Below are 17,445 nucleotides of genomic sequence, written 5' to 3'. Positions count from 1 at the left end.
ACCTAAAAATGAAGGAGAAAGGGTATTCTGCAACTTGGATGTCCACAAGCAACTCTGATACTATCTTGACAGAACTAAGTCTTTCAGATTATCTGATCAATTTGTTCATTTCTTGTGAGGGTAAGAATAAGGTGTACAGCCTGTGTCAAAATAGACTGCTTCCAAATGGTTGTCTAAACTTCTCAACTTTTGCTGTACTCACCACAACAAAACTGTTCCAGGCAGGATCAAGTCTCATCCTACCAGAGCCTTGGCTTCATCTGTGGCTTTTTATAAAGGGTTGGATTGTAGAAGTATTGTAGAAGCAGCATCATGTTCCACTGTCAATGCTTTTACAAAGCACTGTAAGCTTGATTCCTTCTGTAGGTCAAGATTAGGCTTTACTAGGATCATGGACTTTGACTGACCTTAACAAATGTTCGAATGAGCACTGATGCAGTATCCACTCTTTCCCTCCATATCTCCTTGTTTTTTTGTGTGTTGTTTTTGCCCAGGTGTGCACATTTACTTTTTGTTTATCTTAAAATTGTCCCCTTCAGGGCTCTGCCTCGCTGCCTGTGTTGGTGTGAAAGCCCTGAAGGGCTTGGCTCCCAAACCTGTCTGTAGTCAGGTCAGCTCCAGCTGAATAATTGTTTGGGCACGTGAAAGTAGGGTTGCCAGATTTCTTTGTGGCTAAAACCGGACTAAGGTCATGCCCCTTGCATCACCCATAACTCCACCCATTCCCACCCACTCTCATCAATGCCACGCCCATTTTGTGACGTCACAGTGACATCCACTGCTGGGACCGCCCTCTTTTTCTGTTCTGGATGCCTGCTTTCAGACGATTTACTATGCTTTTCAGTAAAAAAGCATAGTAAATCAGCCAATTGTAACAAACACTGATAGGGGTAATGTTCCAACTTCCAATACAAAGCCCAGAAATACCTAAATGTTATATGAAGTAGCATAAGCAACTCAAATGCTACAAAAATAAGCTTTATTTGGCAAAAACGTAAATTTATGTCCTTTGCACTTCCATTGTCTGTTCACAACCCTAAATAGGTAGTGCTCTTCACTTTGGAGATGGGGGTTGAGCTGTGCATTAACTATTTTAGACCTCTGAGAACACAACTGCCCCTTCATTGGCACGACCCAGCCATTTCACAGTAGTATGTTTCGAACCTAACTACTAAAAAAGCTTATTTTTATTTAAACAATTACAGCAAACTACCAAATGCTATTCACGGCTATAAAGCAGCTAACCCTACACTACACCCAGTACCATAATTTTGTTGCTACGTAATGACGTTAGGAAACTGTTTGTCGGAAGCGATGCTTACGCCAGTTTACGGAATTTGTGCAAGAGTATCTGGAGAGTATCCGGTTTGTATCTAATTGGTGTCTTCCGTGGTTGTGAAGCTGTTGTAAACATTGGGTGAACAACGTACTCTACGAAACTGGCAACCTTTGTATCATATGTACTCCCTCTGAAAGTGTGACATTACAAAACATAAACATGATGGCATCGAGTTATAGTGCAAAGGAAGAGGATGGCCATCACTCAGTGACATGACAGCAGGGCCAGCGGTGAAGAGTAAGAAGCCGGACAATACAGCATTCAAGCAGCAGAGATTACCTGCTTGGCAACCTATTCATATTCTGACCACTGGCACTGTTCTGCCTGCTTTTTTTGTTATTGGCATTATTTTCATCCCAATCGGCATTGGTCTCCTCGTCACTTTCCAATAACATCAAAGAGTTTGAGGTAAGGTAAGAGTGTACGTGAAATGTACACTAGGCTGGGAGTCATAACCACTGTAGAAAGACAGTTCAGCTTAAATTTAGTATAAGTGGAATTAACGTGAAATAAGACTGAATGTTTTAAGCGGTAAAATCTAGCATTGACAAAACAACGTTGACCTAAATGATAACACTTTTTCATTGCTTTGAGAATTCTGTGTTTTGAATCTGACTGCACACAAAAAAAAAAAAAAAAACGGACTTCACGAGTCCGGTTTTGATGATTTTTTTTAACTGGACAATTTGTCTGAAAACCGGACAGTCCGGTCAAAAACCGGACAGCTGGCAACCCTACGTGGAAGGTGCCCTGAATCTTTGGAAGCTGGGCAGCTTGTTATATTCTTGCAGAATATAAAACACATAGTCTTGGATACTGCAGCTCTGATCACTCTTAACATCTGCTGTTATGGTAAGTTTGATTACCCAACTGTACTTTTTCAAAAAAAAAAAACAAACAAAAAAAAAACTGACAAGCTATAGCCAGCTCTGTTGGCTTAGATGACTCAAGTCCTGACTATAGTCCTTATGTCCTGAATTCACCTAGTGGCCTAGGCATTTGAAAAGCTGCAGGAGGGAGGTAGGAATGACGACCTAAAGCCTGCTCATTTCTTTCTGTGGGATGAGGATTGAGGATCAGATACTTTAAGTAGAATCATTGGTAAAGATTGGAGATCGCTGCATTTGTTTGCTTTCTAGGGTAACAGGATTTTTGATGGAATCTCTCTGATTAAAAGCAGAAGAGATGTTCATCACATGCTTGATGTCCTTCTGTTCCTATGTTGCAGTATTCTAGTAGTGGGATTTTCTGACCTCAGGCGACTCGTACGTCGGCTCCTATACAAAAGTTTCAGCTTGACTGTTGCAGTGTGCGTGGGATGTCACACGTAGGCCATATCCCAGGGGCCTTAAATGTGATGTCTGTACGCACAATCCTCTGAACCTTTCAGCCACAGACGACCTTTGCATCGTACAATCGCTTCTTCACAGATGTCGCATCTTAAAATTAAGTAAACTGTTGGGTTTTTAATTTTCTTATTTTTGCTGATTATTATTGCTTAGACTTGGTTGTTGTAGCCTTTAGCTGATGTCAGGTAAGAAGGGAATGTGCCAATGCAGGCACCAGATACCCCATAAAGACGCCCATGATAGGTGTGTTTTTTGCTTAGGCTGGGAACTCAATTACTCGTCCTGCGCAATTTGTCAATCCTTTGTGCCTAAGACCCTCTGCAGTCATCTGGCCGCTTTAAACCTATACTTTGAAAACCAGCGCCTTAAGTGGTTAACCCTTAGAATGGATTGTGCATCAGAGGCTGCACCTGAACCTCCACGGAAGAAGGCCAAGATTCCTAGGCCTTCCTTGCCTGCCGCTCTGCTTACCGATGCACCGTCAACTGTGGATTTAGGGGGTTGAGGTGTGCTCGGCGGATCCATTGACTGCAATGATGTCCCTTGAAGACATTGCACAGCCGATGACCAGCACGTCCTCGGAGTTTATTCCAGACAACTTCAATCGAGGTCAAGGGGAAACCAGTTTTGGGGGTACCTCCGACTGGGATCCAGACTTCAGATATGTTAGCCTCCAAATCCGATGCCAGGACACTCCCTGCTTCCACCATGGCCAAAACGAAGCAGAAAACTAAACATACTTCCTCCACTAAGGAAGTCACACCAGACTGGCAGTTCTTCACCTCCTCTGTCATGCAGGCCTTTGTGGATCTCGGGCCTTCAGCCTCAGCCCCGCCCCCCCACTCTGCCTCTGTTGAGGCCTACGCCTCCTTCTGCCTCTTCCCTCCCACGGGTGAACCCTCAAGTCAGGGAGGAAAAGCATCATTCTTCGTTCTCTTCCACAGAAGAGTCCATTTCATATGTATTCCAGATTGCCTCCCCCCCCCCCAGGAATATTGCCCTCCTGATGAGGAATCTGTGGAAGACAATTCTCCTCCTGAGGATATTATGTTTGGTGAGACCATCATCAAGATGAAGGATTACTTTAAATGGGATACGTCCCAAATGACTGTCACCCAAAAAAAGTACTTTGAGCTGCTGCAAATAGAATCACCCTCCCCTTCGGTGGTCTCCCCAGTTCTACCTGCTTAGTTGGATACCTTCAACTCAGCTTCTAAGGCCCCGACTCCCAGCCTCCAGCCTCCAAGTGTCCTGACAGCTTTTATAAAGTACCAGAGGACCAGAAATTCCTGGTTAAACCACCCTTGGCGAACACAGCTTTGATTGCTACCACTGCAGATAAGCAATCTAGACTGCTGCCTTCTGCCTCCCACAGATAAAGATAGCACAAGTATATGGATAGGATGGGAAAGAAGGTATACATATCTTCCACTTTGCCCTTCAGAGCCATAAATTATCAAACCCATATGACTAAGTATGCACTAGACTTGGTTTCTCAAGCCTCCTCCATGCTAGCATATTTGCCTGACAGCCCCATTAAGACTGACCTTACCTCCAAGCTTTCCTTGGCCCAACAGGTAGCCAGACATTCCATCAGATGCAGCTGTGATGCTGCAAAAGCATCTGCCAGAGCTGCAGCATCTGCCTCTGTTCTCAGGAGGTATTGTTGGCTAAGACTTCAGAACCTCCAAGAGGATTTCAAGTCCAATATCTTGGACACACCACTGGACAACAATGTCATTTTTGGTAAATAATCTGCAGACCCTTTTAAAAATCTGCAGGAAAAAAAGTAAAGAACTACAGGACATAAAGCATCTCCTGGTTTCACCCATTCCCAAGTATTATAGGAACTACCCTGCTGAAGCCACCTTTGTGAGGCATAATCCTTAGGCTTCTACCTCCTCTTCCATATCTAGAAGAGGGACCAGAAGACCCACCACCTGTAGACCTTCTGCTCCACCTCATCAGTCCAGGCAATCCTTTCAGGAAAGAGGAAGCCCCAGTAACGCACCTATCCCTCTTGGCCTGCCTTTCCCACTGTCTTCCCCTTTGACAATCCATCACCACAGACCAATGGTTCTTAACCATTATCTAAAAAGGGTACTGCCTATCCTGGAAAGAGAAACCCCCCAGGAAAGGGATTCCCATCCCCTCCCCCAAAAAGACAGGCCCACCTCATGCCTAACGTTCTGGCAGACCTTCTGAAGTTAGACACCATAGAACCTGTCCCCTCAGGACAAGAAGGAAAGGGTTTCTACTCCCGTCTCTTCCTGGTCCCCAAAAAAGATGGGCCCTGGAGATGCATCTTGGACGTGTCCTACCTTAAATCTTCACCTTCAGGTACCCTCCTTCAAAATGCTTTCTCTTCCCACTATGCTGCCCCTAATTCCAGCCAAAGCTTTCATGGCCACCCTAGACCTAAACGAGACCTACCAACACATACCCATCAGGACTTCCCTCAGACAATTCCTATGTTTCTCTGGACCTTCCTCTTATTTCCAATTTACTGCCTTGCTCTTTTTGTTTATCTATGCACCCCCCCCCCCCCCGAATCTTTACAAAGTGCATAGCCCCAGCAGTTGCCTTTTGCAGAACTCAGGGAATCCAGATTTACCCTTACCTTGATGACATCATGGTACTGGCAGAATCCAGAGATGTTCTCTCAAGGCCATGTCCCTTGTGCAGAATCTAGGGTTCACCATCAACTTCCCAAAATCCTCCCTGGTCCCAGGCCAGGACAAGATCTTCCTAGGCTGCAGAATCAGAATAGACAAAATGAAGGCCTTTCTCCCACAGGACAAGGTTATTTCTCTGACTTCCCACTTCCAGGAAACCCTGGTATCCCAGAAAGTGATAGCAAGGCAATTCCTCCATCTCCTGGGTTTAATGGCAGCTACCATTCCCATGCTATCACTGGCAAGAAAGCACATGCGCAAGCTTCCGTGGTATCTCAAAAGCATCTGGGCCCAACACTGTTATCGCTTAGAGTATGTCATTCCCTGTCTAAAGGCAGATATCAGCTGGTGGATCCAGCAAGTCCAACTAAACCCGGGGATCCCACTACAACCCTCCCCACCCCAACCCAAATAATGCATACAGATGCCTCAGATTCAGGTTGAGGAGCAACCTCGGCTTCCTACAGGATTCAAGAAAAGTGGCATCCTTCTCTGCAGGCCAAGCACATCAATATCAGGGAAATAACAGCAGTGAAAACCTTCCTTCCCCTGTGTTTCTAGGCATGCTCCTGATAGTGACTGACGACACCACGGTTATGTGGTACCTCAACATGCAGGGAGGAACAAAGGCTCATCAGCTGTGCAGACTAACCTTGCTGATATGGGACCTAGCCTCTCACCACAACTTAGTCCTGCAGGCGGCCTACATCCTCTCACAGGACAACCACCAAGCAGATCTCTTGAGCAGGACTTCCTCGCCTCAGCACAAATGGATGCTGAACAGGGAGGTCATCCTGGACCTAGTCCACCTGTGGGGTGCTCCACAAATAAACCTGTTTGCCCCCCCCCCCCCCAGAACAGGCAGCTGCAGACCTTCTGTTCAAAAGCCTATCCCCCTCTAGCATGGAGAGTGGACGCTTTCAGCATCTCTTGGGAGGGGAAGTTCTTTTGTGCCTTCCCCCCATTCCCACTGATTCAGGAAGTCCTCCTGAAGATACATAAGGACAAATCAAAAATCTTGTTAGTGACTCCCTACTGGCCAAGGCAGCACTGGTTCCCCCTATTTCACAAGCTAGCCAAGGGCAATCACTTCATGTTACCCTACAAGGTGGACCTACTGACACAAGACAAAGGAACTCTCCTACACCCACACTTGAAGATGTTGTCCCCGACTTTGTGGGTGATAAACTTTTGATCCCTTTCAGACACCACTACTCTGAGGACGTGCTTTCTGTCCTAAGGGAGGCAAGGAAGCCTACCACCTGAAAATCTTACCTGGCTAAGTGGGGAAGATTCACTAAATGGTGTCTGCACAAAGGAAGGGACCCTTACTCTGCTGATGTCCCCCCGGTTCTGTCCTAAATGTGTCAGTTGATTAAAGGTGGACTCTGTTATTCTTCGATCAAAATACATATTTCTGCTGTATCAGACTGCTTCCCCCTCGACCCTCCCCCCCCCCCCCCCTTGCTAGGCAGGCTCGATGTAAATCTCTTACTTAAAGGGGTCTTACACATGAGACAACCAAAGAAACCTACCCCTCCTCCCTGGGACCTGAACTACATCTTCGAGAAGCTAACCCAGCACCCATTTGAACCAGCTGGGGCCTCCTCCCTACAGATGTGTACATGGAAGATGGTCCTGCTGGTGGCTATCACTTCAGCCAGAAGGGTGTCAGAGTTGCAGGCCATAAAGGCCTGTCCCCCTCTACACCATCTGCCACAAAGACAGGGTAACCCTGTGAACCAATCCCTCTTTTATGCCCAAGGTGGTCAATGACCTGTCTCTTAACCAATCTATCCATTTACCTACTTTCTTTCCCTCCCCCTCTAATGAAGGGGAGTGAATTCTGCACTCCTTGGACGTGCACAGGCATTTAAAACTCTACCTAGACAAAACCAAAACCATTAGGAAAAATGACCAGCTCTTTGGTTACTTTCACCCCAGAGCCCTGGGCAAGGCAGTCTCCAAGCAAACCATTGCTTGCCTCTGTTACTCCCTCCATGGAAAGGCTCCTCCAGTTGGGGGTAAAGGCCCGTTTCACTAGGGCAGTGGCCACCTCCAGGGCCTTCATGAAAAGGTCTAAACACAGCATCCATTATGGAAGCATCCACATGGGTCACTATCCACACTTTCACCAAACATTACAAGCTGGACCAAATTTTAGAGCTATGGCAGGATTCACAAAGGCCAATCCTCCAGACTTTTGTAGAATCCTCTTCAAATACCACCACCTTCTCATCCACATAAGCTGTGGTACGCTCCCACTACTAGAATACTGCAACATAGGAATAGAAGGACATAGAATAGTTGTGTAAAAGCTTACCATAACCATAGATGTCCTTCTCTTCCATGTTGCAGTATTCCTTCCCACCCACCAGTCCCCTCATCTCTTTTTTCCTTACCTGTCCTATCCATATTACAGTAGTTCACCAGATCACGCACCTGAAAATCACTAGCATTCCTCCTGCTGGGCCGTTTTCTCTGCCTGCTGGCCTTCAAGTTCTGAGGATTGTGTGTGCTGATGTCACATTTAAGGCCCCTGGTATATGGCCTATGTGTGACATCCCACGAACACTGCAACAGCCAAGATGAAGCTTTTGTATAGGAGCCGAAGTACGAGTCGCCTGTGGGCTACAAATCCTACTACTAGAATACTGCAACATGGAAGAGAAGGACATCTATGGTTATGGTAAGATTTTACAGATTTATTCTTTTTGCATGGTAGGCCTTGGGTTGTTGTGCATGTATGTAGTGGGAACTGTTAGCTACAAACACAGAAACCTCAACTCTGTGTTGGATGGACTGTACCATTCTTGCCAGTCAACCCTTGCCTCAGTAGGAGCAAATGGGCTGCAGGGATTTCAAGCCCTATGCAGTGAATGGGATAGTTGAGCAAAATAAGAAAGATACCCAGTAATCGGGGTCAGAGCAAAACCAGCCCCCCCCCCACTCCCTAGAAGCTCTCTTCCACACATTCAGACCAGTTACTTCACAGGCAGGGACTAAAGGTAGGGGTGTCTCTATTGACATCAAAAATAAATGCACTTCAAGGCTGGTCAAACAGGACAATGCACTTGAGCTGATCCATGTTCAAATCACAGAAGGTAAAATCGAATACCACTTCCTTTTCAAGCAATAAGTTCCCCTCTGACCCAGGAAACCCATACCATGTATTTAAACTTATTAGAAACACTAACCATCCAACTCAATACCATATTCATGGATGACTTTAATTACCCCACTATTAACTAGGAATCCTATATGACACCAAACGTACATGACGGAGATTCCTGGATTTTGTAAACACAAACTCCCTGAACAGATAGTCAGTACACCAACCAGGGATCCAGCCATACTGGATCTGGTCCCCACTAATGTGGGAGACTGCTGCACACCCCCTTCTGTAATGCGCCTTCCCTGGTAAGGTCAGACCAGAAAATGGTCTCCTTTTAAGTAAAAGTAAAACTGGACCCCCAGCTAAACCTGGAATGTCCAGGAACTATTCTACGGCTAAGCTCCTATTGAGTGAGAACCTGGCAAAATTTCAAGCCCCCATAAACCTTGAGAACACTTCTGCCTATGCAAAACTGTTCACAGAAACCCTGTACAAGCATGTTAATAGCAGAATAGAGGCAGCTGTACCCACCAGGAAGAAGTACAGATCTTACTAAAAAAAGCCACCCTTATGGAATCAAAAAATTAAGTTGTATAACAGGAGGAAGAAAATCATGGCAAAAATTAGGAGGTGCAGCACCCAGCAGGATAAAAGCACTCTCATCAAACTAAACAAACAACTCAGAGGACAAATACTCTATCAAAGCCAAATTTGAGGTATGTTTGGCCTCCCAGGCCAAGGACAACCACATTTAGCTATGTCCACGACCTCAAAGGCAATACACAATTCTGTGCAGAGCACATTGTAAGTGGAGCCACCTATACTGAGCCAGAAGATATAGCAAACCTCCTGGCTGATAAATTCAGCTCCAACTTTACTCCCCCTCAACCTTCCCTCAGGAAATATCATAAAATATAACTCCCCCTACTATCAATAGGGGGCAGGTTCACAATGCTGTCTCTAAGGCCAAAAACACTGCATCAGTGGACCCAGATAATATCCCAGGATGCCTTCTTAATAGCATGAAACATGATCTATCAGGGCCTCTGGAATTACTATTTAACTGTAGCTTCCAAACAGGTTTCATGCCTCATGAATGGAGAAAGGCAACAATCATCCCTCTGCACAAAGGTGGGCCATCTGCAGACCCACAAGTCTCACTAGTCTTGTATGTAAAGCCATGGAAACAATTGTCATGGAGATGATCAGCAGAGATATAGTAAACCTCCAGATACTGGACCCAACCCAGTTTGGTTTCATCAAGGGCAGATCATGCCTACTCAACCTGGTGGACTTCTTTGAGAAGGTCACCAAAGCAATAGATGAGGACAACGCTGTTCACACTGCCGACCTGGCCAAGGCATTTGACACACTACCCCACTCAGGGATTGTTGACAAACTCAGGAGGTTAGGTACAAACCTGTATGTCACCCGGTGGATAGCCAACTGGCTCACAAAACCCAAGAAATTAGAACTGGGAAGTCCACCTCTACTAAGAGGCCAGTCACCATTGGAGTTCCTCAGGAATCGGTCCTTGGACCGCTCCATTTTGGCATTTGCGTCTTAGAAGTCAAGGCCATTGTCAGTGGCCTGTGGCTGACTAAATTTGTAGATGATTGCAAATTAAGAGCTGTCATTGAATCTCACACTGACACGGATGTTCTTCAGGAGGGGCTGACACAAACGAACAACTGGTGTCAGAGCCATGGGCTAAAACTAAATGCCATAAAATGCATAATAGTATCCTTTGGGAAGTCATCCATCCCTAGTAACTGTCATATTGACAACACACCCTTTAGAGCTGACCCAGTAGTCAGGGACTTAGGGACACATGGGTAGTAATCTAGCCTTTGAGCATCAGTTGTCTGCGGTGGTGAGGAAATCCATTTTATGTTGCACAACTTATAAACAAAGATATAACATCTAAGTCTAAGGAAGCCATAGTTCCACTACATTCGGCATTCATTAGAACTGTCATGGAGTACAGTGCCCCCTTTGGTTTGTACCTAACCAGGCATATCCAATAATTGGAACATCCACAGAGGTACCTCACTACAAGAATACAGGGCATAAGTAATATATTGTATGCAGACTGCCTCAAGGCCCTATCTCTGTATTCTGTCTCCTACAGGCTTTTGAGGGGAGATCTATGCCTGGCATGCAGGGCGTTGTCAGACCCCATTCTGATGGACCTCCTGCATATCTACAAAACAAACAGCACCAGAATTACCCATTCTAAAGACTTAAACCTTACCTGTGATATAAATAGGACCTACTGGAGAGAGAGGTATGTATCCCAGAGATTACCCCATCTGTGGCCCATCCATGTAAAGCAGAGTTCCTCCCTAACCCAATTCAAATCCAACTTGGGCAGGTGGATGGGAAACTGGAAATTCATCTCTGATTTGGCACTCATGTCTCTAATGGACAGAGGTAACCTGTAAATGGTTCATCTTCCCAGGCCCATGCTTAAACTTATCAAGAGTATCAGAACTTGTCAGAGATTTAGGATGCATGGCTAGGCTTAAAAAGGCCCTTGTGGTCTTTGGCCTAGTAAACACCTATGAACCTGGATTAAAAAAAAAAAAAAAATCAGTCTACCTGGAGGTTTGGGGTACATCACTGATAGAGGCCAAATAGTTATAAAAGAAATGATGGCGCTGATCTTGACCTTCTGTCTGGTGCCCATGAACTTTACCACAGTATTGTCAGTTATACCCTTAATGTGGTACTTGAGGGGGTGGATTGACATTCATACCAGCTTTGCAGACTCGCCATGATTGCTTTGAAAGCAGCAGCTTTTGTTAGGGTTGTTCCTGCAGGCTTTCTGTAGCTGGATGGGGGGGGGGGGGCGTCAGGCGTTAAGCAGGCCCACTTTCGGCAACCATGTTTTGGCAGCCATAAATGGAAACTGGCCTCAGAAATATTTTAATATCTCGCACAGAAGTATGTCAGAGGAGATGTAATTTATTTGTTCACACAGTTTAACTGGTAGCTGTGCTGTAGATGCCCATACTAGACTGCATGGGTAACGGTTGCTTTTACCATCTCATAGATACGGAAGCTTTCTTTTCTCCTGATTCCCAGCATCCACCAGAAGACAGAGGAGGTTACAAACTTATCATGGTAGCCCTCCTTATGGCCAAGACATTCATTGTTATTCCAGCTCATGCATTACAGCAGGGGTGAGAGCAAAACTGCTTTCTCAGTGCTGTACCCTCCTGACCAAAGAGAAAAGTTTCTTAATACAGCCTAGGATTATCAGCATTAGATTGGGGTAGTCTAGAACATCTTAACTTAATATCCTTCAGGAATCATTTATTAAGGAAACTGTTACACACACTGCAGGAAATCAGGAATTGTGGGGAGCAAGTAGTCTTGTATCGGTGAGTGAAAAAACATTTTCTTTGATGACATTTTAAGCAGTAAGCCTCACTTAATTGCCCCTCCTCCATCAGATACATCTTTCAGTGACTGTGGCATGCCTGAACATTGCCACCTCCTTTTTCCTCCCTTGTTGAGTTTGAATTGCTCCTTGGGGAGTCTTGCACCTTAAAGTCCAAAGGAAGACGTTACTTTCTTCATTAGATCCTAAGTTTAGAACTTGGAAAATAACCCTGGCTCCTTTTGAATCGGGCTTTTTAATTGTACTCAGATTCTTTTGCTAGAAAACCTTATTTTTGATGCCTGCAGCTGTAGTCTGGAGGTACCTGAACTGTAAGTTTTCATTGCATGGAGCTTTGCGTTGTATTGTATAAGAATAGGCTGAGCTTGAAAACTGTTGCTTCTTTCATGCCTAGATGGTCTCTAAGCTGTCTCAGCCAAGGTAACCAGACTCCCACTTTTATCCTAACTCAAAATAAAGTTTTGTGATTTAAGATAAAGGTTCTACACTGATTGGGGCTATACAAACAGCTCAGGTTTTATATTTCCAGACTACAGAATTTTAGGAAGACAGGTCATTGATAAGGGTAGGCAGTGTTTTAAGCTCTGTCCAAATAGTTTTCATTGTTGCATATTTTTCTTTAATGAAAGCAATGAGAAAATTCTGAGTGGCCTTCTGAGAGCACACTATAAAATATAGTAGTGTAACAACTTTTTCTGGTAAGATTCCATTTTAGGGAATTTGAGACAGACACTTGGATATTTCTCCAAGTCTTTTCCATGTCAAGCATTGCAAACTGGATGTGCAGCATAGGAGCTGGGCAGGGTTAGTTAGTTCAGTCTTGCAGGGCTTGTTAAGAAAGTCTTCACTCCATGGGAGTACCAGACCTAACGATTTTAGTACCCTTCCCATTGGTAAAGAATACTACTATATTAATTATTTTTACAATAAACAGTCCAGCTGTGTTGACAAACTTACAGCAACAGTAGATGTTGGAGTAGTAGGAACTCTGCTGCAGTATATGCTGACTTTCTGCAAGCCCCTGTAGCAGTTCTTGCCTTACTATTCTAAATCACTGAGGGGGAGAGATGTAGGAATGATTTTGCCTTTCTGTCCTGCATATACTTTTTTTTTAATAGTCATTACTGAACAGTTTTTGGGCAGTTCTTTTAAGGTAGTCTGGCTGTGCAGGGAAACCAGTGGATTTAGCACAAGGCAATCTTCTATATTAAGGTCTTTAGAGGAATTACAGACTGAGGACCAAGGGCAGTATGTGCCCCCCCACCCCTGGCAGGACACATTGACTGGTGGTTTGCTGAAAAGTATCCTAGGGTGTTGCTCCTCTTATCTGTGGATTGGGCCAGTATACTGGATCAGGTAAGAAGGAGCTCAGCTTTTCTTTCTAGCCATCCACAGATGCACTGAAATTCAGACCACAAAGGAAGATTTTTGCCTTCCACTATTTCTTGGGGTGTAGGAATACTCTTAGAACAGTAATACTGTTATCCAAACATTGAGTGTTAAGGTAAGTTTATTAATACAAATGCCTTTTCTTTATGTAAAAATTCCTTTAGATTTGTCTGCACAGCCACAGTCAGTTTCCTTTACCTTAGTTGGTGTATAACTTGAGCAGTTGATTGTGCTTTGCTTTGCCATTTGTTTTCGGTGACAAGTGAACTTTGGAGTATTTCCTTGTACATTATCCAGAAGTGTATAGTCTTTTTATGAAAAAGACCTAATGAGGGAGTTATATTTGCATCTGGCTTAATATCGATAAAGAGCACTTTACGAGGGTGTTACCTTTTTTTCCTCCTTGGTATGAGAATCTCAAACAGCCTCTGAATTCTGCTTTTTTTTTGTTTTGTTTTTTTTTTTTTTGTTTGTACTGCCATCTAATGGTCAGATATTGACATGTTTGTTCAACTGATTAAAATATTTCAAGGTTTGATCACTGTTAAAAGTATAAATGTAATTGTTTATTATCCATCAACAAAAAATACTTCAAATAGGTTACCATTTCAGATTCTGTGAATCTTATTTCAGCTGAAGTATTATGCTCTGTCTGGGCATGCTTCAGCTTTCTTTTTATTCATGTATGTCTCATTCACTACTGTGGCTGATTTCACGGAAACACCTCCTTAGGCGTCTCAGATGGCCTTAAAGGTTGTTTGGTTATTTAATATGTTCAGTAGAATGCAATATATTATGATAAACTAAATGTTAGACTGTGATTAGAAACAGGTAACCACTCATTGTTAGAAATTTCTTTAGTTAAGACAACTTGTATCATTTTGACTGGTCCTTAGAAATTTCTTTAGTTAAGATGACTTGTACCATTTTGACTGGTCAGTGTCATTTTAATGTAACTGCCTGCAATCATGTTTTAGCCAAAATTGGCACCGAATTCTTTGTTAGTAGTAGTGTACTGCTTCTGATTTGTAAGGCTGCTTAACTCAGCTGATGTTACTTTCACCTTCCTTCTGTTTGAAGAGCTCTAGTAGGCTGGACAGTGAAAGAACTACATCTGCTTTTAGCGTAGCAGAACGAAGTACTGTGAAACCAATGATTCGTGTGGATCAGCAACAGGATTTCCTCAGACAAGATGACCGGTAGGTGAATTTTGAGTGATTTTTTTTTTTTTTTTTTTTGCATCTTTAAAGTTGCTTATATTTCTTTTTCCCCACCAGTCAAGCAGACAATTTTATCAACATTTTTATGTTCCTAAGTAGTACAGTGGAACTCATTGCTGCACTTTGACTAGTTGCAAAAGAAGTACTTATGCTTTACACTCTTTAATTTCTCCAAATCGTTTGGGTTTCTAATAGCATGATGGGAATGGACCTCATTTCTAAGTCAGTGCGATTAAAGTTTATGAAGTTAGTATTGTTTCAGTCTTCAATGTTAGCCAGAAGTGCTCTTCGCAGCATCTGCAGTGTGCCCAGTAATGACGACTCCTGCAGTACGTACAGGGTTACATGGATTGGTAACATATCTAAATACAATCGTAGTGTCTTTTTTTATAAGACATGTTGCTCCTACCACTATTAGAACTGTCTGGGTATCCATCTTCCACATTGCTCTCATTTCTGCCTGCAAATCCTGATATTTTATGACTTTGTGTCTCCCTGTACTTAACACACTGTAGTCACTGGGTGTGGCAATTTCAATAATCAGTGCTACTTTTGTCTTCTTTTTGTGGACCACTATATCCGGTTTTCTAGCATCTATCTTTTTAACTGTTGGTAATGGGTGATCCCATGTGAGGTAACCATCATTTTCTGTGATGCTTTGTGGCTCATGTTTCCAGTGTTTTTCAGCCACTTCAGTACTACAATGTTTTCACAATCCCCCAGTGCAGTAGTCTTGTCACATTATTATGCCTTTCAGTATACAGTCCTTCTGCCATTAGAGTGTCACAACCAGCAACAAGGTGTGCAACTGTTTCTAATTTGGTTTTACAACACCTGCATTTGTCTGTTTCTCCCACATGTTCAATGGACTTTGTAAACCAGTGTGTATGTAGCCCACTATCTTGGGCCGCCAATATTAACCTTTCATCTCTTGGTTTGAGTTTGCCTTTCCTTAACCATTCCCACATTTGTTCCTGATCAACATGAGGTTCTTCTAGAACTTTTCTATACTTGCAACTATATTTATGTATTTTCCACATTTCTTGCCTTCTCATCTGGTCATTCTCCTTATATTCTTTCTTTTGTTTTTTTGCGCATTCAGTTGCTGCCTGATTTTTATCTACTTCTGGTTTGATTTCCATTCCTGCTTGACACCGATGTGCTTCTGCTAGGTTAAGCAGAGAAGTCATCTTAGGTTTATTCTCCTCATGTTTCAAAACTTTCACTACATTTGGGTCTTGAGGTCAGCAGATATGTGTGGAGTCCCACGATTGCAGATCTGTACATGTAATCAGTTTCAAGGAGGCCCATCCTTTCACTGGAACAGGGAATATATGTTCTTGGTATGCACCGATTTTTATAAATCATTTGGTGAGCATAAAGCATCCTTCTTGTTTTCCTATCTAATCTATCCAGCATGTTTTGGGGCCAGTCAGTCACTCCAAAAGTGTAAGTTAGGACAGGAAGAGCAAATTGGTTTATAGCTTGGATTTTATTCCTAGATGTCAATGCTGTTTTCAGGATTAATTTAAGTCTTCTAAAGTATTCCTAAGTTTTATATGTACTTGTTCGTTTTATTGTTGATCCTTCATCAGTTCCCAAATATTTATACACTCCAGCTCCTCAAGTTCTTTTATATCACATTCTTGTCCCAAACTGATGTTTTCCTGGTAGTGCGGTTTTCCTGCTTTTAAAGTTTGCTTTTGTACATTTATCAAGACTAAATATCATTCTTATATCATCTAAAAAAGTTTTAACAACCTGTAGTTGTGCTTTCAGTTCCTCATCTGATGCGCTGTACAGTTTTAAATCATCAACAAAGAGAAGATAAGTCTTTACAGTTTATTTTCTAGGAGCCAAATTATAGCCATGGCCAAAGCTGTTATATAAACAGCTTAATGGGTTAAGGGCAAGGCAGAATAGCAACGGTGACAGTCATCCTGGAATACCCCCCTTTGAATTTTTATCCCTGGGATAATCTGTTCTTTGTCATAGCTTAATTGAAAAGTGGTCTGCCACTGTTTCATGGTCACTGTAATGTAGTCGATCAGTCTAGGGTGTATCTTGTACATTTTTAAGCACTCTTTTATCCATGAATGTGGGATACTATCAAATGCTTTTTTGTAGTCAATGTATGCCATAATTAGATTCTTCCCCTTTTTACAGTTCTCCACTATAACTTTAACAACAAACAATCCTTTGTTCCATATGACTTTCTTTTATTGCCCTTTTGTTCTACTGCCATAATTGAGTTTTCTTCGAAATGACTATAAACTCTGTCAGCATCAACTCCTGTGTGTCGTTTATATGTCGTCAGAAGGCAAGTTATTGGTCTGTAATTTTTAAGGTAGTTTGCAGGTTCACTCTTAAGTAAGAGCATTGTTTTTTCCTGTTAGCCATGTTAGTGTCTGTTCAGGGTGCACATATAAATAGTTCTTACTCATGGCTAAATCTTCAAAGATGTTAGTACCTTTAACCAAATGTTAGCCACTGCATCTGGGCCTGGGGTTTTAAAGTTAGAGGCTTTTCTTAACTTTGTTTCAATCTCTGTGGCTGTTACTTCATCCCATTTCATATCCTGTACCTTTAAACTTATTCTTTATTTTACATCTTCTATCCATTTAACATCTTTGTTATGTTTCATAGGATCTTCATAGATACTTCTCCAAAATGTAGCTATTTCTTCTTTTTTTGTGGTCTTTCAATTCTTTTACCTTGTCTCCCAGTTTTCTATATAACCTTTTTGGGCCATCAGTAAATTGTTTATTTTGCACTTTTCCTTTATATTTATTTTTGTATATTCTAAGTTTTTCTGCCAGTGCTGACTTTTTTTTGTTTATTTGCGATAGTGCATGATAAATCCTGGTCTGTTCTAATACTGCGCATTGCTTTTATCACATCTGTCTTAGTATTTTTGTTGATCTATTCCCTCTTCTATAGACTTCTGACAGT

General features: G+C 42.8%; 1 protein-coding gene across 12 annotated transcripts in view; it reads left to right on the top strand.

Annotated features, from left to right (window-relative positions):
- AFDN (afadin, adherens junction formation factor) overlaps nt 1-17,445 on the top strand; it is a 3,286,836-nt gene that overhangs the window by 1,197,318 nt on the left and 2,072,073 nt on the right. For all 12 annotated transcript variants that reach the window (XM_044063225.1, XM_044063199.1, XM_044063191.1 and 9 more), the window contains exon 12: nt 14,354-14,472. In XM_044063225.1, the coding sequence (XP_043919160.1) occupies nt 14,354-14,472 (119 nt within the window). The remainder of the gene's footprint in view (nt 1-14,353; nt 14,473-17,445) is intronic.

The sequence above is a fragment of the Protopterus annectens genome, chromosome 1.part0, assembly GCF_019279795.1.
Source record: "Protopterus annectens isolate FY-2018-M chromosome 1.part0, PAN1.0, whole genome shotgun sequence".
NCBI lineage: Eukaryota > Metazoa > Chordata > Ceratodontiformes > Protopteridae > Protopterus > Protopterus annectens.
The sequence above is the reverse complement of the archived record's forward strand: the minus strand, read 5'-3'. Positions and strand labels throughout refer to the sequence as shown.